At 56.3% G+C, this 21,262-nt stretch overlaps 6 protein-coding genes across 6 annotated transcripts; 4 read left to right on the top strand and 2 right to left on the bottom strand.

Annotated features, from left to right (window-relative positions):
• Positions 1-50: 50 nt before the first annotated feature.
• MKK02DRAFT_32796 (uncharacterized protein) lies at positions 51-998 on the top strand (the record flags this gene model as incomplete). Its single annotated transcript, XM_053088577.1, has 2 exons — positions 51-737; positions 783-998. The coding sequence occupies 2 exons, from the start codon at positions 51-53 to the stop codon at positions 996-998; spliced, it is 903 nt and encodes a 300-aa protein (XP_052945124.1).
• A 1,485-nt stretch (positions 999-2,483) lies between these two features.
• MKK02DRAFT_27441 (exocyst complex component Sec10-like protein) lies at positions 2,484-6,116 on the bottom strand (the record flags this gene model as incomplete). The annotated part of the gene is made up of 9 exons (XM_053087345.1): positions 2,484-2,961; positions 3,010-3,283; positions 3,327-3,562; positions 3,621-3,698; positions 3,747-4,285; positions 4,345-4,701; positions 4,747-4,921; positions 4,966-5,123; positions 5,166-6,116. The coding sequence occupies 9 exons, from the start codon at positions 6,114-6,116 to the stop codon at positions 2,484-2,486; spliced, it is 3,246 nt and encodes a 1,081-aa protein (XP_052945123.1).
• A 630-nt stretch (positions 6,117-6,746) lies between these two features.
• MKK02DRAFT_36667 (carbamoyl-phosphate synthase) lies at positions 6,747-9,386 on the top strand (the record flags this gene model as incomplete). The annotated part of the gene is made up of 6 exons (XM_053089470.1): positions 6,747-6,751; positions 7,597-7,686; positions 7,996-8,132; positions 8,177-8,982; positions 9,034-9,216; positions 9,267-9,386. The coding sequence occupies 6 exons, from the start codon at positions 6,747-6,749 to the stop codon at positions 9,384-9,386; spliced, it is 1,341 nt and encodes a 446-aa protein (XP_052945122.1).
• A 677-nt stretch (positions 9,387-10,063) lies between these two features.
• Positions 10,064-11,544, top strand: MKK02DRAFT_32793 (carbonic anhydrase; the record flags this gene model as incomplete). Its single annotated transcript, XM_053088576.1, has 8 exons — positions 10,064-10,096; positions 10,154-10,213; positions 10,279-10,330; positions 10,397-10,473; positions 10,507-10,620; positions 10,649-10,732; positions 10,827-11,042; positions 11,407-11,544. 8 exons carry the CDS (start codon positions 10,064-10,066, stop codon positions 11,542-11,544), a joined length of 774 nt encoding a protein of 257 aa, XP_052945121.1.
• Positions 11,545-15,434: 3,890 nt separating this feature from the next.
• Positions 15,435-17,706, bottom strand: MKK02DRAFT_36680 (cytidylyltransferase family-domain-containing protein; the record flags this gene model as incomplete). The annotated part of the gene is made up of 9 exons (XM_053089474.1): positions 15,435-15,557; positions 15,604-15,652; positions 15,697-15,887; positions 15,937-16,092; positions 16,146-16,246; positions 16,281-16,673; positions 16,708-16,806; positions 16,850-17,544; positions 17,597-17,706. 9 exons carry the CDS (start codon positions 17,704-17,706, stop codon positions 15,435-15,437), a joined length of 1,917 nt encoding a protein of 638 aa, XP_052945120.1.
• Positions 17,707-18,994: 1,288 nt separating this feature from the next.
• MKK02DRAFT_24891 (translation initiation factor) lies at positions 18,995-20,954 on the top strand (the record flags this gene model as incomplete). Its single annotated transcript, XM_053086949.1, has 9 exons — positions 18,995-19,092; positions 19,138-19,250; positions 19,295-19,521; positions 19,567-19,705; positions 19,739-19,850; positions 19,898-20,079; positions 20,129-20,705; positions 20,755-20,858; positions 20,911-20,954. 9 exons carry the CDS (start codon positions 18,995-18,997, stop codon positions 20,952-20,954), a joined length of 1,596 nt encoding a protein of 531 aa, XP_052945119.1.
• Positions 20,955-21,262: the final 308 nt, after the last annotated feature.

The following is a 21,262-nucleotide window of genomic DNA, read 5'->3' as shown; positions in this document are numbered from 1 at the left end:
TATCATACATCTACCTCGTATACAGCTAGAGCTGTCGCAGTATCGGCGCCATGGACGACGACGTAGAAGAGCTCAATCAGCAATACCTAATGCACCAAGAGGACATCACCCAGATCTTGGCGTACCTCTCGCTTCCTCCCGCCTCCTCCCTCCCACAAACCCCCCTCGCCTTCCTCTCGGCTCATATCAACGCTCTACCTCCACCCCTCCTACGCCCCTTCTCATCCGTCACTACCCCTCGCCAACGATCTTCGATCCGTCAGATCAAGGCCCGGAGGCTCGTATACGCCTCATCCATCCCGCCACCGCCCGAATTGCAGGCATCGGCCGGCCGCCTCCGATGGCCGCTTCTCTGGGAACGAATGGGCGGGGCACATACCCTCCCTCTGCCCTCGTCAAACATCAAGGGCGAAGAGGCGTGGGTGAAGGATCATTTCCTCCCTGGTGCTGAGGGCAGGCAGCACGTCAAGAAGCTCGGCGGGTTCTTGAGGGGTTTGGAGGAGGAGAGGGAGATGGAAGAGATGCGGGCTGCGAAGCGCGCAGAGAGGCGATTGGATGATGTGGGCGAGGAGTTTGACGAGGAAAGTGATGAAGAGGAAGATGGCGGAGAGGGGAGGCAGGAGAAGGAGAGGGCGGCGGCGGCCAAGCCGATCCAGGGCGAAGTGGGGGAGAATCAGAATGAGGTGGTCCAGGCATTCGAGCGAAAGCTGCTCGAGATGTTTGTCGATGGTATTGACGTGAGTCATTTGCACTGTCAATGAGGAGCTGTAGCTGATCGATAGACCGTCTCATACGACGACGTCGACTTTACCGAGCCGGACACGGTCGACCCAATAGCTGTTCGGGACGCCGAAGATCATTACTTTGACGAGGAGGAGCCAAGCGAGGATGGGGCGCTCGGAGCTACAAGGACCGACGAACAGCGGCGGCGCGGCATACTGGCCGCAGATGGAGATGAGACGCCACCTCAGAACGGTACGGGCGAGTACGATTATTGATCGTCGCCTCCCTCCATCCCGACCGGCCGTCAATATCGCGGAACTATCGTGCAGCCAGCTGCAGCTGGCCTCTATCCGCCGGGGACAGGTTTGTGGCCTTCTCCACCTGGCCAGTCGCCTACAGCACCTCTTGGCCACTGCAACATCAGCGACGGCAGTCTTCCAAGCAGGTGCTTGATTCGCTCGAGGCTGGTTCGAGCAGGCGAGACGGGTGGAGTGCAGAGCGGACTTTCTTTGGCTGATTAGTGCTATAGTAACTGTTACCAAAGGACATCTGATGCAGGATCAACCCTGATCCATGCACTGGGCACTGCTTGCCTGATGGGTACAGTATTCACTCTGCATACCATCTAAATCCACGGACAATCTACTGGAAGACCACAATACCCAGCGCTAGACAAAGGCTAATATAACTACGGCAGCGTATCTATGGATCTACGGAAGACACTGAGCCCTATCGTTCACCCGCTCTGGCTAGTAATTGTACTGTCGCGCTTTACTCCCCGTACCTCCGCGGACCCGCGCGGTCATCCCCTTGAAGAAATCAAGGCCCTTGGCCTGATAATCACGGTCGAGCTGGTCAACAACAGCACATGTCGCCGCCATTTCCTCCCCTCTCCATCTCATATCCCCCAATATCGCCTCGATCCCCTCCCCCAACGACTCTGGCACCAGAATCGGCAGGTTCACCTGCCGACACATATCCTCATTCGCCAAAAGCAATTCCCCAAACTCCGCCATGATGTTGATCACCGTCACCCTCGCTAGGGGGTCGTCCGTGCTGGCGGCCATGTTGACCAAGAAGCGCGTGGCGTAGTTTAGATGGATTTTGACGTCGAGCTTGATATCCTCGACTGCATCTTCCATCAAGCCACAGGTGGCGGAGATATCGGTCCGGAGCAAGCCGCGGACCATATCGAGGGCGGCGTGTGGAGAGGGCGCCGCGGAGTCGTCACCCTCAGACGAGACGGTACTGTAATCGTCGTCGTGTCGTCCTCAGTGTCTTCGATCAGGGTAGTACCAAAAGATGCGCTGGGTGGGCGGATGGGGTTCTCGGGGGAGGAGAGATTGGCAGAAGTGATAGATGTGGGATCAACGGGGTGTTGAGCACTGCCGGACCGGTGGGGAGGGGAGGAGCTCATGGTAACTGATCAGGTGGGTGATCCGGATCTGGTGGAAGTGAGTACTAGGTGGAAGATATCGATAAGGTGGCAAAAAGCTGCCACATACTCACACTGCTGCCACGAGTCCACGACGCCGAGATTTGCAACCTGCAACTCGAAGCTTTCGAGCCTACTCTAACTAGTCCCCCTGATTGTGGCCGAATCTGAAACAAGCTGAAACATACCTGGTGAACAGCTAACTTACTGTAGATATCTGTGGTGAGCGGGCGACGTCACGGTCCTGCGGTGTCCGGGCGGGCGATTTAGCTACAATATGCATCTAAATAACCTACAAGCAGATCCCGTTCCCTCTGATCGCGCTCTAGTGCATCATATAAGCCGCATGAGGCGGGACATACCTCAACGACCCACCCGCCGACCGCTGTCCCCCCACCTTCCGCTCATGCCTCCTCAGCGCCTCCTCCTCTTCCGGACTCAACAGTCCCGCCTCAAACTCCTTCAGTAACCCCTTGAGCTTCCCCATCCCCGCGCCCGCCACGCCCGAAACGACCGTCGACATCCTATTGAGCCTCTTTTCCTCTTCCTTCGTAATGAGCATGGTACCCGGTGCGTCCTCGAGATTGAGCGATTTCGCAAAGGTGGAATAGTCGACGCGTTGTTGGAGGTATGGACGGAGGAGTTTGAGTTCGATCCGACCGAGGTGGGATTCGGTCATGTAGGATTTGAGGACGTTGGGTTGGACGATGAAGGAGTTGCCGAGCTGGCGGAGCATATCGAATCGGTCGTTCACTGCGGGTATACCGAAAGCCGCTGTGGATTCTTGGTACGCCGCCAGATCCCTTCTCGTGTCAGCTTTAGCGCCTCTTCTTCAGGCTATGTAAACTCACTTGGTCAACATCAGCCCCCCAGTGGGGTTTACCGGGAACTTCTTGTAGTGATCCAATAGCAGACTATGCACCGCAACAGCCACCTCCATAAAGAAGCTCTCGAGGTTCTTGCCGCTCAGAGCCTCCTTTGCCTTGGCCCGCACATCATCCAGAAGCTCGCAGCAGAGCTGACACGGCTCGGTCTGGTTGCGCGCGAACGAGATTTCATCGTTGAGCGGTTTATAGTCATTCTTCTTTTGCCGGGTGAGGAGCTGGCGGAAGCACGTAATGATGGCTGCTTGTCAGTCGCGGTCATGAGCCGAGACGGGCGGACTCACCATCGATAGTCTTCTGAATCACGACATTCACCTTCCCCTCGAGCCGAAGGAGGCCGTGCTGATTGAATGTGCCCATCTCCTTGCGCGTCCCAGGAGAGGCGTTCGCGAGTGGAAGAAGGGCAGTCAGGGTATACCGCTGCCAGAGATGGCAGATCTGGTCCACGGGGCGGAGGGTGAGGAATGGCTGCAGGTCGACATCGACTTTCGAGTCGTGCTGATCTAGCGAAGCAGCGACTCTATGGGATTAGCTCCGTACAAAGACATATAAAAACACATGGAGAGTCAGGGACGTACGAGTCCAGAGCAGTCTCAATGTACCCTCGACCAATAGCCTCAGCCAGTACCTTGCTCAGCGCAAACGCATTCTTGCCACTGCGTCGTCAGCCAATACCTAACGTCATCAAGAATTCCCCAACTCACACATCGCTCTGACTGAGCTGTACCACCCGTCCCACTGCTTCCGCATGCCACCTCAACATCCTTTCCGCCGCCGCCAGAGTCAGTCCCCCATCCACTTTCGAAACCATATCCTCCGCTGCGCCGCCTCCGTCCCTCGGTCCCCCGCGCATACTATCTGTCCGTTTCATGCCTGACCCACTCCCCAAATTCGGACTCGCACTCGCCATAACTGGACTACTCGCCGCGCCTGGCGAACTAGCTCCATTCGGATTCGTCATGATCGTCAAATGCGGCGGAAGGGGGGTCTTGCGGTCAACCGGCGAAGTGACGATTCCAGCGGTTCCGACGCCCATAGGCGAGTTGTTGGCATTGGCAGCAGCGGCCTTGACTGCCTGTGCGGCGGACGCGGTAAAATAGTTGGCGTATTTGGAGATAGCGGCAGCGGCGGATTGGGCGGTTGAGCCGGCGGTGGTACCCGCGGTGTTCGAGGGGGCGGAGGAGGAGAGCTGGTTGACTACTTTGTCAAGAAGCGAGTTGGGTTTGGCTTTGAGAACGGTTTCCTAGATCGTCAGCTACTGCTTCCTCACTCGTTACCAATGTGAAAGCCGGGAAAATTCACATGGTATCGCGTGAACCGGCTCAATAATCCCCCATAAAGCTCCACCAAATTCTTACTCTCGCTCTCCAAATACCGGCTCCCCTCCAACCACGGCACGAACATCTCCTCCAGCGCATGCTCCAGCATACTCGCCAAAGGTCCAGCGCCTCCACCTGACCCCTTCCCACCACCCGTTCCGACCGATATCGGCGTATTGGCCGACGAGGCCGACGGGCCAGACGACAGAGCCAGATCATACGACCGCAAGTCCTCGACGAGGGTCGCGCAGTGTGCGTGGCAGAGATTTAGGATGCGTAGGACGGCAAGGGTGGATATTGCCTGCGCGCGGGTGACGAGGGTTTCGATGTGTTGTTGCAGCTGCCCAGTCAGTACCATGGTCCGGGCAGGTCAAGGGTGACTTACGACTTGAGCAAATACACGCTGGAGGAAGACCGTCGCGACTGCGACGGGGTTGGGAAAGACCGCTTTGACAATCTGAGCTTCTTGACTCGTCGTGACCTTGATTTCCCGGATGAGTGCCTCGAGCCCCGGCTCGGTTGTCGGTGGTGGCGCATCGGGATCTCCAATACTCTTCCAGCTAAACGATCAGCTGGATCCCATCAGTCCAGCAATATAGCTCACATATCCACACGCTTGCTTCCGTCCTCCCCTTCTTCGCCCAGACTCCGCTCCGCATCCTCCACGACCTTGCCGTGCGAGATGAAGAAGTCATGCTGGTTGACGTATATCTGGACGCAGCTCGCTCCGCCGTTGAAGTCCTGCAACGTCTTGGCACAGTGCTACCTGTCAGCTCGCGTCTCCAGTACAAAAGCCAGACTCACAGCCATCATCCTAGGATCTCCCTTCCTATAGCTCCGATCAAATAACCTCAACACCTCCTTCTCAAACCGCTCGCAGTACCTCTCCACCTCGTCCCTCACCCTCTCCGCCTTCTCCTTCTCCCTCCTCCGCCTGCCGACCGTCCGCTGATCCATCGTGCCCTTGTCTGCGGACGCGGACGGATCAGGCGAGTCCTGCCTAGGCGTAGCGAGCATCTCTGCCTCGGCCGCTGCAGACTGTGCATTGTCCGCCACGTCCTTGGCGACCGCCATGAGCCGCCTGAGGATGACTGCTAGTCTTGCCCGCCCATCCCGAGACGTCCGAGTTGCAAAGAGCGTTTCGAGCGGCGTAGCGACTTTGCCGTCTTCCCCTTCGGCCCCTCCATTCTCGGCCGACTGATGCGCCAAGCCGAGGTAGTACGAGACTAGCAGCGACGTGCTCTGCGCGGTGGATCGAGTTTGATGTAGTCCCTCAAGCTGTTCTCCGATCCGCACCGCCGTCCGCCCGACATCGCTGATCCGTGACTCCAGACTCTCAAAGGACGATCCGATCGCCTCGAACCCCCCGTCCAGCTCCCTCAGCCTTCGCCCGTACTCGCGCTCTGCGCGCCGAACATCCGTCTCCATCTTTTTGGTCCGTTCGGCCACTTGCGCCCGGAGTGATAGGAGCGAGTCGAGCGCAGGCGAGAAGGTGTCGAGGAAGGGAGTAGGGTCAAACGGGCCCGAAGCGGCCTTGGAGGCGGAGATGAGCGAGTCAGAGAGGGTGGTGATGAAGCCCTCGGTGGAGTATGAGGATTCAAAGTTTGATAATTGGAGTGCGCGGTCGATAGCTGGGTCCATGGGCTTCGAGGCGACAGCGGAGGTGGACGCGGAGGTGGAAGGAATCGGGTCCGTCGAAGCGGTGGATGGGCGGGTGATGGTCGGCTGACGCTTCGCCGGCCGCTGAGGCGGCATAGCGGGGCCTGAGGCCGACATGGCGGATACGAAGTAAGCGCGTGGCTGCGCCTGGAGCGTTGCGTGGTTGTGGGACCGCACTGAGAGGGCAAATGAGGACGTCAACTTCCCGGTGAGTGCGGCCGACCGCTCGAGCGAGATCCGGCTGTTGACGCGGAGAGTTATGGCACCTCCGTGGGAGCTGTAACTGGGCGTGGGAGCTGCAAGAAGCGGCCAGATAGCCCGGGCTACTCTACAGCAGGATGAAGAGGAGGCTCGGCTGGACTACTATGACCATACAAGGTGGCCAAGGCAGCATACACCAAGATTCAAGTACATTCCAGGCGGAACTGAAAGCTACAACTGGAACCCTATCGCCGTTCCTTCTGTACAATTCGAATGACAAGCTCAGCGCAATCTTCAATAGTCAATCACAGCATCGATATACAGGATCCGACCATTAGATGCCTATGTGCTTATCAGTATATGCGCTTGGAAGCAAAGCAAGGAGACCAGTGGTAGAAGATGTGTGATGAATGTGACTTACCTCTTTGACGCCAACAACGGCGATATCACCGGGAATTACCTTCCAGCCTTCTCCGTCGCGCTCAACTTGCAGGCTCAGGCCGTCTAGAAGTGTCTGGGCTGGCGATGTCGTGGGCATGTCGATAGTATCCTGTTTTGATAAGCTCGTTTCCGCTGCGCAGGCTTCAACAAGCTGAACTGCCGAACATACAGGTACGATATGGGCTGAGATGAAGCGCTCGACATTCGTGCGGGCCTGCTCGTCCGTTGCGGGTGAGCCATCTGCGTTCTGGTGTCTTTGCTGATCAGCTACACTCGGACTGTATAGCCGAGACTTGTCTTACGGCTTCCTCGCCATCTTGTAGATAGCCGTGTCGACCGGTACGAACAGCGTCGACCTCGTACTTCCACTAGCCAGCAGCCGTGTCGTCTGGACCTGTCAGCTGTTGCGTCGAGCGGCGAAACCGTCCGAGCGACCCAAGCAACCTACCACAGCCGAAATATCCCTCGCGTAGTCCCACCAAAGCCCCGCCCGCCTTTCCAGCGTCAACGTATCCGCCAGATTCGCCCCTGGTCCACTCCCCACTCCAACGTCGCCTGGAGCCTTATCGAAGGGGGAGGCCAGACCACCCGGCCCCATCGTTCCCGGTTGAGGGAAAGAGGGATCCGCCTTGCCCCGCTGTCCTTCTTGAGCGTACAAGGGGAGTTGGGCTGATTTTGCTGTGATTGCGAAAGCTGTGAGAGCAGTTGCGAGAGTGATGAATGAGCCGCGCATAGTGTTAGATGTGGTCAGCGGTGTTATGGGCAGATGAAGAGGTGTATCATGCATGCACGGTTCTTTGCGGCAAGGATGTCAATATTGAGTTGTGAGTTTCCGGATATTATCCGAGCCGCGGCTTGACTCGGAAGATGAATCCCGGCACGGTATGGGAACTCTAATCTCGGCTGGTTGGTTGACTGAAAAATCTCTTATCAGTACTATCACTCCAGTCAATACATCAGAGCCATACTCAGCTCTACTAGCCATCTCTCTACACCCTCACACCCCCGCTCGACCAGCCATCGAGTAAATGCTTTGGACCGAACGCGTATCTGACGAGTGAGCCAAGAACCAGCCGTCCCTTCGCAAAGGCAATCAGCTAATCCTACCTTAGCTATCTTTCTGATCTCGTCTTCACACTTTCGAACGCCTAAATCCCGCTCGCTTCCAGCTTATACCTCTTATTCACCTCTTACCAAGGTCCCATCCCCCTCTTCAACCCAAGAGCAAAATATCAGCCATGTCCGCTTTCAGCAGCTTCCGACGCGCCGTACCCGCGCTGAAGCGCGGCTATGCCCACGCCGCCGCTCCCGTCAACCCCAACCTTAATCGGAGTGCCATCCAGCACGTTCTCCCTGAGAAGTTACCGGCGGCGCTGTATCTCAAGTCTGGGCAGGCGTTCTACGGGAACAGCTTTGGGAGCCAGCAGAGTCGGTTTGGCGAGACGGTCTTTTCGACCAGTATCACCAGCTGTAAGTCTTGATCTAGGCCGAGCGCGAAGAGTGCTGATGAGCAGACACCGACTCCATGACTGATCCCTCCTACCTCGGCCAAATCCTCGTCTTCACCACCCCCATGATTGGAAACTACGGTGTCCCCTCCAACCGCGCCCTCTCCGACACACCCGGTATCCCCTTTCTTGAGTCGGACAAGATCCAATGCGCCGGCGTAGTCGTCTCGGACGTTGCGCTCAAGCACTCGCACTACCAATCCGTCGAATCTCTGCACCAATGGTGTGAGCGGAATGGCGTACCGGGTATCTCAGGCGTCGACACCCGGGCCATCACCACCCTACTCCGTGATCAGGGAACAACACTCGGTCGGCTGGCGGTCGGCAAGGACGTCGCGGATGGGCACCCCTCGGCGGCCGACTACTGGGACCCGAGCAAGGAGAACCTTGTTGCCCAGGCGTCCACGGCCACTCCGTACGAGCTCAATCAGCAGGGTTCCGGGCCCCGGATCGCCGTATTGGATTTCGGATCTAAAGCCAATATCCTCCGCAGCCTCGTCAAGCGTGATGCGCGGGTCACGGTCTTCCCTTGGAACTTTGACTTCAACACTGTCAAGGACGCGTACGATGGTCTCTTCCTCACCAACGGCCCCGGTGACCCCAAGATGATCATGGACACGGCCATGCGGGTGCGGGAGACGATCGATACATGGGACAAGCCAATCTTCGGAATTTGCATGGGTCATCAGATTTTGGGTCTGGCGGCGGGCATGGAGGCGTACCGGATGACATTCGGGAATCGGGGCCACAACCAGCCGGTGCTGGCGCTGGCGAGCTCGGGCAGTATTTCGGCGGGCCGAGTATACGTCACTGTCAGTTACATATCTCTTTCATCTCCCGTATAGCACAAGCTGACATTACAGTCGCAAAACCACCAATACGCTCTCCGCCTGACGGAAGACTTCCCAGAAGGCTGGGCGCCCTTCTTCATCAACTGCAACGACTCCTCCGTCGAGGGCATCATCTCCACCCCGGAATCAGGCAAGCGGATCTGGGGTGTCCAGTTCCACCCCGAGTCCGCTGGCGGACCGCTCGACACGATCGAGGTGAGCTAGCTCCTCCAGGAGGGCGATGAGACCAAGCTGACTGGCTGCAGATGTTCACGGACTTTGTGGACGAGTGCGGAGCGAGCAAGGGAGCAGCGTCGAGCATGATTGCGGATGAGGTGAAGGTGGATGGGCATGTGGGCAAGGCGGAGGCGGCGGTCTCTGCTTGAGCTGAGGCGGTTCGAGGGGGGCAGAACGTACATATAACATCCAAAGCAATGCTGCTGTTCATAACTATCCTACTGAGGTCTTGTGCAGGACGCAATGTCGTCGAGCCCGGGGTGCCGTCAGGCACGCTTTCGAGCTCGGACCACATGCCTCCACCGGCGCGCCGGCGTCGGACCATCGACCAGCCGCGGCGGGCCAGATCTTTAACTCTGTTTCATCTTTGAGCTTAAGCATCCAACCACCCTCTTCAGCCCTCTTCCCGCTCGTTGCTCATCGCGCTCGAGCCTTCCGCCTCTTCTCCGGTGCACATGTACGACACACATGCACACGCACGCCACGATGGGGAGTCCAGGCGTCCAGGGAGGGGACAGGGCCGGAGGATTTTGCTCGATCGGGATGATCGGGGTAGATTGCGAGATATGAAACGTGAAAGGACGGCTGACGATGAGATGGGTGAAGGCGTGAAGGGGGGCTTTTGAAGGCTTTGAAGCTTTGGCTGGGCATGAGGAGGGTTCGGGGACAGTTGATATTGGATCTGAGAGCTTAGGAGATCGGATTGCACTTGCATATCAACATCAACAGCATCATCACGACTATTTCTGACACCCGTGATAGCTACCGCCATTACTGACCAACGAATCTCAAGCCCTCTGTCAAGCGAGCCAGAACACAAGCTGAGATGTCCTCCTCCTCCTTAGACTACCCAGAGATGGTAAGCCCCCCTCGCGCATCTGATGGTGTAGCAAGCTGGATCAAGCTGACGGAGCAGAAAGAGATGTTCACGAGGAATGCGGCGTGGTCCAAGGGGATATGGAAGCGGGATCCAGGCGTGAGTGAATGTTGCGCTCGACTCCATCAGCTGGTCTGCTGTCTGGAGCTCTAGCTGATCATCAGTTCTTCCCGAAGCATTATCCTGGACAACGTCCCGAGATTCTCTGGATAGGGTGTAAGTCGCCCTCCCAGCTCGTCCTCTGCTCCCGACTCCCTCCCGTCCTCTTGCCTGACCACCGAGTCCCTCCCCGACCTGCTTTCGGCGTCCTCTTGGTCTTTGATCGAGCACACCTCTCCGATCATGGTCCGATCAGCTGCGTGCTGGACAGTATGGACTAGCGCTGACAGCAGCAGGCTCGGACGCCCGAGTGCCAGAAACAACCCTCCTGGGCTGTCAACCAGGAGACATCTTCGTACACCGGAATGTCGCCAAGTGAGGTCCACCACCCTGCCTCATCGGACGTTGTAAGAGGAACACTAGCTGACTCGCTAGCACCTATCATCCGCAAGACGTACCATCAACGCCGTCATGATGATCGCTCTGCAGAATTTCAAAGTCAAGCATATTGTCGTAACCGTACGTCCCAACACTCTACCTATTCTTATCCTCGTTCACCTCATCCACTTCTCCCCATCTACCTCTTTCTATAAAGGTCTGAGCTGACCGGTAGGGCCACTCCAACTGCGTCGGCTGCAACTCCGCACTCAACATGTCCCGCCTCCCCCCCGTTCCCGCCACAACACCCCTCCAGCGCTTCCTCGGCCATACAGCGACGCTCGCGCGCACGCTGGCGACAGAGAGTGGACCGCCGTCGCTGGATCTGCTTATTGAGGAGAATGTGGCGCAGCAGGTCCGGAATCTGCTCGAGTCGGATATCATCAAGCAGGTGAGTCTCGTGAAAGGAAATGCTTCTAGTCGGGGATTGGAAAATGAAGGGAAGTTCCGGAATCTTGAGCTGGATCAGTTACAGGAGATAAGAGAGAGAGTAGTCGGACAGTCGGAGTTTCGCCGAGAGATATGAGGGCAAGGCAGGGCAACATGGTCTTCGAGGACTTGGTGAATCAGTGGAGGGCTGTCATGTTGTGGAGCCACTTCGGACAGGAGGGAGATGAGAGAGGTCGGCCGAAGTGTCGGGGTCCAAGACATTCCGAGATATGGCATGGGCAAGGCGATTTTAGGTTGGCAGGGTTTTGTGAATTGGTCGAGGGATGCTCAGCGGTCGCGTGCAGGGCTTTGCTGACTATCTACAGGACTGGAAGCGACGCGGTCCGGACGGAGTGACGATTCACGGCTGGGTATATCAGCTCGAAGACGGAACGATCCGGGATGTCAACGTATCGCAAGGTCCACCAGGGCAGGTGATTGGCAAGAAGGCGGATGTGTGGTAGTCCTGGGCGCCTGCACTGGAACAGGGTGGAGGACATGGAGCGAGCAAGCAATGGGGATGTCGAGTTAGACCTGCGGAAGCTGGGCGGTATGCCGTCGGCATGTGTGGGAGTGTCTGAAGTGTCAGCGGGTTGGAGGTTGAATGATGGACAATGTTGAATCTGTAAAGAGTACTGTGAGATATGTCGATGTGGAACATGCGTTACCCAGCGAGTGGTGTGTCCCTCCTGTGTATCCTCTTGGACATGATCAAATCAGCCGCCCTAATCATCACCAGTAGAGGAACATGCACGAGCCAATGATGTGAGTATCGGTCCTGATATCAATATCGAAGCAGAAGGTATGATGCATCAGACTGCTATAAAGACATTCTAAGCTATCCAGAGTGAAGCTTGGGGAAGAAGAGTGACTAGACAAAGTGAAAGATAGAAGTCCCTCAGGGTCATGTTCTCGCTCCGTGTCCATGATGATAAACGGTCGTTTGTCGAACAACCTGGCACCATGGGCTAGCGCTGAAGAAATTCAAGCATCATCGGGGTGGGGGTGAGAAGGGAGCAGTGTGTAGTAGATTCGTGTGAAGGAAGAGGGGAATGGAAAGGAAAAGGGAAGGCTCATGCACCTCCTGCCTTCGGCTCGCGGCAGAGGACCTAGGGGAGGAGGGAGAGGAGAAAGGAAAAAGAAGATTGACCGCCCAAACCACAGAATAAGCCCCATCGAGTTACCCTCCGCCTCCCCAAGGGAGAGAGACGTACGAGCGGGCAATCGCATAACTATAGCTATGAGCGTAACGATGTCCTCCATTACCCTCTCCCTCTCGCCTTCCCATTCCCGCGAGACCGACACAGGAGGGGATGAAGAGGATATCTCGAGGCCTTGGAAAGATATCGCGCGCAGAGGGTTGGAGAGACGCCGTGTCGCCGCCCACGGGGTCCAGCGAAAAGTCAGAAAAAGGGGGACGACATCGAGAAGGCTCATATCTTCGCCTTGACCCTGATCCCCCTCTCCCATCCTCCCCACCAGTCACACCGCAAACGTGTCTTCGCCCCTCCCCGCACATAAGGGCGACATCCAGCCATCGGAACACACCTCCCCACCCGCACAACGGCCAATCCAGCAAGAACAGAGAAAGAGAACGGACGACTCACACGGCATCAGAACAAGAGAGCGGACCCCGGCGTGGATACCGTAGAGTCACAAGCAGCCCTTATAGCGTCCGATGGAGATCCACCCTCAATGTCCCTCGATCCGACCTCGACACTCTATGCGTCCTCCTCTCGCCTGATCCCCTACCGGCCCAGAAATACCCCGAAAGCGCGAACGCACCGCCTCGAAATCGGTCCAGGTCGTTCGCCGAGCTATCCGCGCCAGCCGTCTCCCTCCGCCTCATCTGATAGGCATAGTAGAGACGCCGGTAGCCTTCCCCGCATGCTTAGGTACGGGTGCTTTCCCGGCCGACCAGCGTCTCCGCCCATCAAAATCGGCATCGGTATTCAACCGAGGTCGGACAGCTTGAACCGGCTAGTAGGGTCCTGGTGATTCGAGGGGTATATGCAGGGTATGCGGGCAAGTAGAGGGGCAAAAGAAGGGGAACAAGCGAAGAGTTTGGGATATCGGAACGAGCGATGGAAAGGGTTGGGTTGGATTTCAAGTGTGAGAAAGAGGGAAAAAGGAGGAAGCTCCGGGGACTTTCCCCACAGCGCGAGTATGGGTGGGCTACCCTAGAGTAGCCACCCTGTTTGTAAGCTGCGAAAGCGATTTTTGTGATGCTTGGGACGGTAGAGGGAGGTTGAAAGGTCGGCGGTGGAAATTTGAACGCGCTGCGAAGGAGGTGCTTACGTCAGGCAAAGGCGAGTGTGGCGGTTTCCGACATGACGAGTGTGGCGCGGAGTGTGGCGGACAAGGAATGCGGAGCAGGACGACCGCGAGGCATGCGGTTTGACGGATTAACGATGGGTATTGGGCTGTATAGGGGCGCATGACGAGACTACGCGGTCTCAGTATGTGATGACGTCCTAGCTAGCGTCACTCGCAACGGACTGATCTACGGTCTTGACCGTCGCACGGGCGACCTGCGGATGCCTTGTTGACGCGATCACAACTAGTCTCACTCTGGGTCGCAGGACGTCGATCGAGAAGAGCAATAAATCCGAGACGATCTATATCGGCGTGTCGAATGGGGTGCTTCCCCCTGGCTGATCTCTCTGATGTGCTGATGCAAGAAGTACCCCAGCCATAGTGGCAAAATGCACAATTGAGTGGAATTTGCGGTCAATCAAGCTCGCTCTAGTTCAGCAATCTGGCTGATTATTGCACGCTGGTGACATGACAACAGTGGTATGCGTCTGACTGTGAATGATCCTGACTACAGACCCAGTTCGTATATGCTCGTTAGCAGACTCACGCAGCCCAAGCTCGGGAGTAAATCAAGCTCGCTCTCGTTCAGCAATCTGGCTGATTGCACGTACGCTGGTGAACATGACGACTGTGGTATGCGTCTGACCGGGGATGATCCAAACTACAGACCCAGCTCATATATGCTCACAAGCAGACTCACGCTACCCAAGCTCGGGAGTGTTGACTTCAGCGGTGAAACCCGCTGTCAAGAGCGTCAATACCCCGCGTTTCATGTCTCACCCCGCTGAATCGACCGACTCGCCACCTCTTTTGCTGGCGAGCAGTGGAGGCTGGCTTGTGGAGAAGATGGCATGCTTCTGACGTCAGCAGTCGGCGTTTCGCGGCCTTAGCAAGACGGCTCTTACACGAGGGTGGCTGGGTCCCATGTCTTACTAGACCGCGTCTCCCCGCAGACCCCCACATCTCATGACATCACATGCGATTCAAGGCCTGATGAAGACTTTCCTTGACAGTCCTCCTACTGCTCTTTGCCACTTAACATAATCCCAATCCCCTTACAAAAGCCCATACGCAAGAGCAAAGCAGTTGATCGTCAACACGTCAACGTCAAGTGCCTACACTCCTCGCAAGATGGCGCAAGCTAAGACTCAACGTCCTTCTGCCGCCGGCGACTGGCACCTTGGTCATTCCCATTTCAACCCACTCCAGACCTCATCCGGCAGTGAGAATCCGGTAGCGATTGAGTGAGTGCTGCAGCGGACGACCCAAGCGAAACCTGCTAATGCGGACAGCATCAAACGCGATCTTCCGCTCAAGGTTCAAGTGGAGGTGCCAGACTTCTCCAGATTGAGGGTAGCTATCAGACGCGTCCACTCAGCTTTAATACTGCGAGAGGTCACAGCTAACGTCTCCCTTAGGCTACGGAGGGCCGTCTGAAGTACGAAGTCTCTGGACCCGTGCTCGAGTACGGTCTCTTGCTAGAAACTGCTCGGTGTCATTTCGCTCCACTCCCTCGTCCGCTTGCTCGAGTATTCCGGGGGAATATACCTCCCGCGGCTACAACGAACTCCGGCTTCGACGGCTGTTCAAGTAGTCCCGGATCCACAGCCTCAGATCGTCCGGGAAGCGACAGTACCACCCCGCCAGGCACACCCTGTTCAAAGTGTCTAGTGAGTACATAACTCAGTCTATGGCTGCGATACCGTGCTCTTTGCTGATATCTCCAGCCCGGGCGCTGCAAGCACGATCAAGAGGAGCCCGCGTGCGACTTTTACCGATGGACAACGGGGGGAGACTTCGTCAAGGTAGCTCTCTAGCAGCTCTTTGTCTCCAGGCGAGGGGTTGGGGACAGGGATGAAGGTGGGAGAAAAGTGGCGTGTATAGAAGGTGTTTGCGAGCAGCTTGACACGTAAATTGGTATAGGTCGACTGGGCGGGATACGATACGATTTGTCCTGTGCTTCCCTCCTATACCAATGTATGCAGTCCTCAATTTGTAGAAGCCCTTGAAGTATATGGAACGTGACGATTGCATGTGTCTATGCCTTGATCCCCTGACCCTCTAGGAACCGCCTCATATCCGCCAGTAGTTCCAGCTGCTCCGACGTGGATAGTGACGTAACGATGGTCTGCATGAGCGTTCCAACGTCGACGTATTGGATCTGCCTCAGTCAGCCAAGCCTCAAAGTACATCTATGATGGTCATACCCTGATGAGCGACGCGTAGTAGACATAGGAGAACATGCCCATCATGAACCTGATGATCAGCTCAAACCCAAACTTTTCCGGAGATAGACGTACTGGCAGTCCATCCGGTCCGTCATACCACCGTGACCGGGAATAGAGTGTCCGAAGTCCTTGATGTTGAATGCCCGCTTGAAGCCGGAGGCGAAGAAACCTCCGAATGGAGCGACAAGGGAGGCAAAGGTGGCCATGACGAGTGCGTGGATTTGGAACGGTGCCCAAGAGATGGAGGGTGCTGAGCGGCCAAGCTGGAGTGTCAGCTTTGGTCCCGATCAGAGAAATCTAGCGGGAACTTACCACAGTCTGGAGGATCTGCCTGACGGGACCGGTGATCTGATATTCACGCCAGACGAAGACCGGGTTGGGACGGCAGACTACGTTCGAGAGGACGTTGGTACCGAGATCGCGAGCAGGGCAGATCATGTACGGGAAGCGCATGAAGAAGGTGGACCACTGGTAGAGTCAGCTTCGGATACGTCGAGAGTCATGAGGCACCGGGAGCTTACCGCCCAACCAAAGATCAGGGTGCAAAGGAACGCCCCGACAAAGCCTTCCATCGTCTTCTTGGGACTGAGCTTGATGAGGGGTGTCTTGCCGAACATTTTACCTGATATCAGCTGCTGCGGAAAAGAAGGACTCACCGCACACGTATGCCATGACATCGTTACATATCACCAGCGACGCCGGGATAAAGAACCAGATCAACCCCTCGAGGATGTTGTTGACGATAAAGTGCGACGACACCACAATGAGCAGCAAGCTGATGTGGACCCAGCAGAACAGGGCAAACTGGCGCCGGAGGTATTGCCGTTGGAGGTTGGCGACAAAGCTGACAAAGCCGACGACATACAGCATAAAGCTGATGAAGCGGTGGTTCATCGCAAAGGGGATAAAGTAGGCGTCGACAAAGACAATGTGCTTGAAGTAGTAGATGATCGATTCGCCGTAGAGGAAATAGTTGGTGACGACGAAAAAGTACCAGTTGAGGGTTTTGCTCCATGGGTCTTCCGAGTCGGCGATTTTCTTGGATCCTTCTGACTTGTCAGCTGGGACGGGGTGAGGACGTACCATCTCTGAGATCGAAAAGGGCGGTGACCTCCTTGTAGACCAGAGCTTGGCAGACAAGGACGAGCAGGATGACGTAGGGGTGTCCAAGGCACAAGAGGGCTAATGATCAGCTGAGTCCCCACCCATGGGTCCAACAACTCACAGACGAAGCCCCCAATCATGATAAACGTCCATACAGTCCGCTCCACCATGTTCTGGTTCTTTCTCGGTACCACCGCCTGCACCGCCGCCTTTGTCACCGGGATTGTCTTCTCCCCATCCGCGCCTTCTCCCGGACTGACGCCATCCTCAAACTTGACGCTGATCTTGCTCGGGCTTGATGCCGAGGGAGTATCACGAGGCCCGGCAGGCGTAAAGTCCTGCGGGGTCTTGCGTTTCCGATTCGCTGAGAGCGCGGTAGAGCTGGGCTCGGGGAGGTTGTCCGGGAGCTGGGGCTTGAAGGAGGATTGTGGAGGAGAGTGAGGGACGGGAAGCTTCTCCTCGACCTTGGCGGGGGTGGGAGCTGCGGGTTTTGAGGATGAAGCGACACCGTTGGAAGAGGGCACGGATGCCTTCTTCGCGCTCGGACCGGAAGAGGAGGACGGCAACGCTGATGCAACAGCCTCGACGACTGGAGCAGCGGCCTGAACGACCGGAGCAGCTGCCTTGGCTATTGGGCTAGCTTCCGAAGTTCCGTTGGCCCCGCCATTGCTGACGACCTTCTCCACCTCCTTGGCTGCTCCCTGTGCCTCGGTCGTCACCGTCTTGACGGCGGATTCTGCCAATTTGGCAGCTTGCCGTGCTCGCTTTTTGGCTGCTTTCGAAAGTGTAGCCGGTTCGAGAGTCGACTGAGACGGCCTATGCAGTCAGCTAGACCTTAATAGCATCAAAGGAGAAGAGCAAAGCTCACGCTTCTTCTACGACCTGCTCTTCTTCCTCCTCATAGTCATCCCCCTCGACGGCGAGGATATCGAACTTTCCAGCGCTAGCGAAAGCGGTGGTTGGAGCTTTGCGGGACATGTCTGCTGTGTGTGAAGCTGCTTGTATAAGCGAGCTCTTTTAGGTAGGTGTAGGAAGTCAAGACGGAAGTTCAACTGCCGCATGCGTCACAGCGTCGTCGTTCCTCGAAATATCCAGTGACGTGGCATTCCTCATATCCTCATCAGCGTGATAAGGCTCCTAGCCAAACAGTTCTCGCTGCCAGCCAAATTTCGCTCAACCTCCTCATATGTATCTTGCAACAAAGAGGAGTGAGGCCAAAGCACATGCGCTCTCATAGCTAGGTAAGCATCGTTCTCCTCTCATCTCACAACATCCCGCTCGACTGGATGAAAATTGAAAGAGTTCTACCTAAAGGTTGAAGCTGCTCCTCAAGAAGCTCTAGCAAGTTCCGACAGGGACCAGCTCGACCGCAGCGTAACAGCTTGAGGTTTATCTACACATGACCTGATCTCCGCCATCCTTCAGACTTCAGAGAAGTGGACGGGCAGCTGATCCTGCAGATGATCATGTTACCAAAATTGAAGTGATGGTGATCTCGTACTGACGCTACTGACCCTCCTTTCGTTTACCCTTCTCAAACAGTAAGTCATGCTCCTCTTGCCTGTCCATCATTCCCCCCCTCCCTTCCTACCTTCCTAGCGATGAAGAAACAAACAAAACACCATACGCTTTATCTCATTCGACGACGGGTCAAACCGCGATTGTCGAGACATTTTCAGCCTTGACTGAGCTATTCCATCCTTCCTCATACCGCCTTGTTCTATCCGTGGGAGATCGCAAGCTGATCGACAGGTACTCTCTGCATGTTCTGCGTTGTCCTTTACACCTACTGAGTAAGCCACAGCTCAGTCCCCTACCCGCCCCGCTTGAAATGACGAAACTCTTCGATGGGCGGACTTACGTCCCTCCTCTGTCCCCGTTTCGGCGCGGACAGAACGCCTCGTGTACAAAAGTAGGCGGGGAGGGGCATCTGGTGATATCCATCGCTTCTGATCAAGCTTGACCACGTCGTTGTGCCACTCGTTTGATCGCGAGCTGACGCGACAGGTGAACTATGACTAGTGAGCATTTGTTGTTGTGTAATCTGTGCTTCGTACAACTTTGTAGCTATGGTATTTGATAAAGTGCAACTGCGCCTGCTCTCGCGCTCCATGGCTCTGTGCAGAGTCCTGCGTTCTCATCCCACCACTTGGTCGTTGGTGCAGCATTCCTCGCGGCACTTGCCGAAAGTCAATCTGCTCGACTCGAGGCCGAGATTCCGCTCTCCTCTGACTCTCTATCTGCATCCAACAAAAGCTTGCGCATCATGGCCAGAACACTCGATCCATCAGGCGTCAGCGGCAAGCGCCCAATAATAGAAGAGCAGGACTTTATGGCGGTAGTCCTCGTCGGCTATGGCGAGCAGTACGTCCTTTGCCCCTAGGGAGCTGCTCAAAGCTGATGATCCAGTCTCTACCCCTTCAATGAGGGTACCAACGTGCTCTCCAAGGCTCTACTACCTATCGGGAACAAGCCAATCATCAACATCGTGCTGGATTGGATACTCAAATCTGGTCTGCTCGGTAAGTACACCTCTTCTTCACAAGAAGACAGCCCTGACGTTCAGAAATCCTCCTCATTGTCCCCCCGTCCAACTACTCGGCCCTGTCGAATCACCTCGCCGAAAACTACTCGTCCGCCTCCTACCCGCGGCTAAACATAATACTCAAGAAGTTCACGGACGGAGAGCGGGATGAGGATGATGCGAATACGAGCGGTTTGGGGATGGGCGCGAAGCCAGCAGAGACGGAGGGGACCGCGAGGGTTCTGAAGAGGTTCAGATCGTACATTAAGGTAGGCTCACTCATGCTGCGGCCAGGACAGGAGCTGACTATAAAGACCGACTTTGTGCTCCTCCCTTGCGACCTGTATCCACCGGCATACCTTTCTCTGTCGTCCATACTGGATAAGCATCGCTCGTCCCCCTCTGCGGTCCTCACTTCGGTACTGTATGATCCACCAGAGGTCATTCGTGAACGTAAGTTCAGGCAAACGACGGATCTGACGATAGATGAGGAAGCTCTGCTGAGCGCGTACGACCGCCGGTCTTCCGAGTTGCTCATGCTGCAAAATATGGACAACTTGGACGAGGACTTTGAGATCCGCTCTGCTCTGCTCGAAGCGTAAGTACAACCCTGCCTGGTAGCGACGCGATCAGGCTGATCTATAGCCACCCTACTCTATCGCTCAGCACTCGTCTCCTTGACGCCCATATCTACGTGTGCCGCCGTTCCATCCTCGACCTGCTCGCAAGCCGGAGACCAAGGGATCTGGACAGTATGAAGGTCCAGGTCATCCCGTGGCTCGTCAAAGGAAGCTGGCAGAAGGGCCTTGCGAGGCAATGGAGCCAACGTGAGTCTTGACGTCGAGCAAGTAACGTCCGATGCAGCTAACGCACCAGTCCTGTGTCCGCCCGACGAAGATCCGCTTCTCAGCGCCCTGTCCTATTCCACTACGTCTCGGGTGACTCGCGCCCCTCAACCGGAATCTGACAGCAAATCCGGCGCCGAGTCTCCCGACGCATTCGAGAACGGCATGGAGAACTCCCAGACCCTCAAGCCCAAACCCGTCCCGCACGTCCCGTGGCACTGCCAAGTCATCATCTCCCGCCCGCCCGTTCCCGAACCGCCCGCACCAAAGGGCAAGGAGAAAGGCAAGCCCATACCGGTCGCTGAACCGGAATACCTCATCCGCTCGAATACGATCGCGGGGTACTGGGAGCTGAACCGGCGGTTCCTCCGTACTCTCTCCAGCTCAGTGGGCGCAACGCCAGCCCGACCGGCTTTTGATGATCCAACGGGGAAGGCGGCAATCCATGCTTCGGCGCAGATATCGGCGGATAGTCTCATCGGGGAGGGGACCAAGATCGGGGAACGGAGCAGTATCAAGAAGAGCATCATTGGAAGGCATTGTGTGATTGGGAAGGGCGCGAAATTGTCGGGGTGTATCTTGTGGGACTTTGTGACTGTCGATGAGAAGTGAGTTATGGTGACCGCCATGCAGAGCGGGCGGTAGCTGACGGATCAGTGCAAAGATCGAGAACGCGATACTGTGTACGAATCTGAGAGTAGGAGCTGGGGCGCAGATCAAGGACTGCGAGTTTGGGCCGGGGTACGAGGTGCCATCTGCAGGTGAGCTTCCTGGACCAGTACGATGGCGATGTGTAGAAGCTGACAGCGGTAGCGGTACTCAAGGGAGAACGACTGGTTCTTGGGCAGGAGGCATAGATAACGATGCGAGCTGCGAGTCTGTTGGTCCATCTGCTCATGCATGACGATCATACGGCTGTGCAGAGCCTATGCAGATCCTGCTGGACTATGTAGAGGAAGCTTGGGATCAGGCCTGAGCCTGAGAAGGCCTCATGGATAGGAAGCCTTCAGCTTACCGCTTGGTGCGTACATGCTGCAGCTTGCACTATCGGCTTCGGCCGGGACGAAGGGAGCAGGAAGTCCAAGCTTCAAAGCGCGACTTGAGCGCGACTGTAGCGTCACCCGTTCACACCACTCTCTAGCGACCTTTTAATCGCCTTTCGGAG

The sequence above is a fragment of the Dioszegia hungarica genome, assembly GCF_025882075.1.
Source record: "Dioszegia hungarica strain PDD-24b-2 chromosome Unknown MKK02contig_8, whole genome shotgun sequence".
NCBI classification, from domain to species: domain Eukaryota; kingdom Fungi; phylum Basidiomycota; class Tremellomycetes; order Tremellales; family Bulleribasidiaceae; genus Dioszegia; species Dioszegia hungarica.
This window is presented reverse-complemented; position numbering and strand designations above follow the sequence as displayed.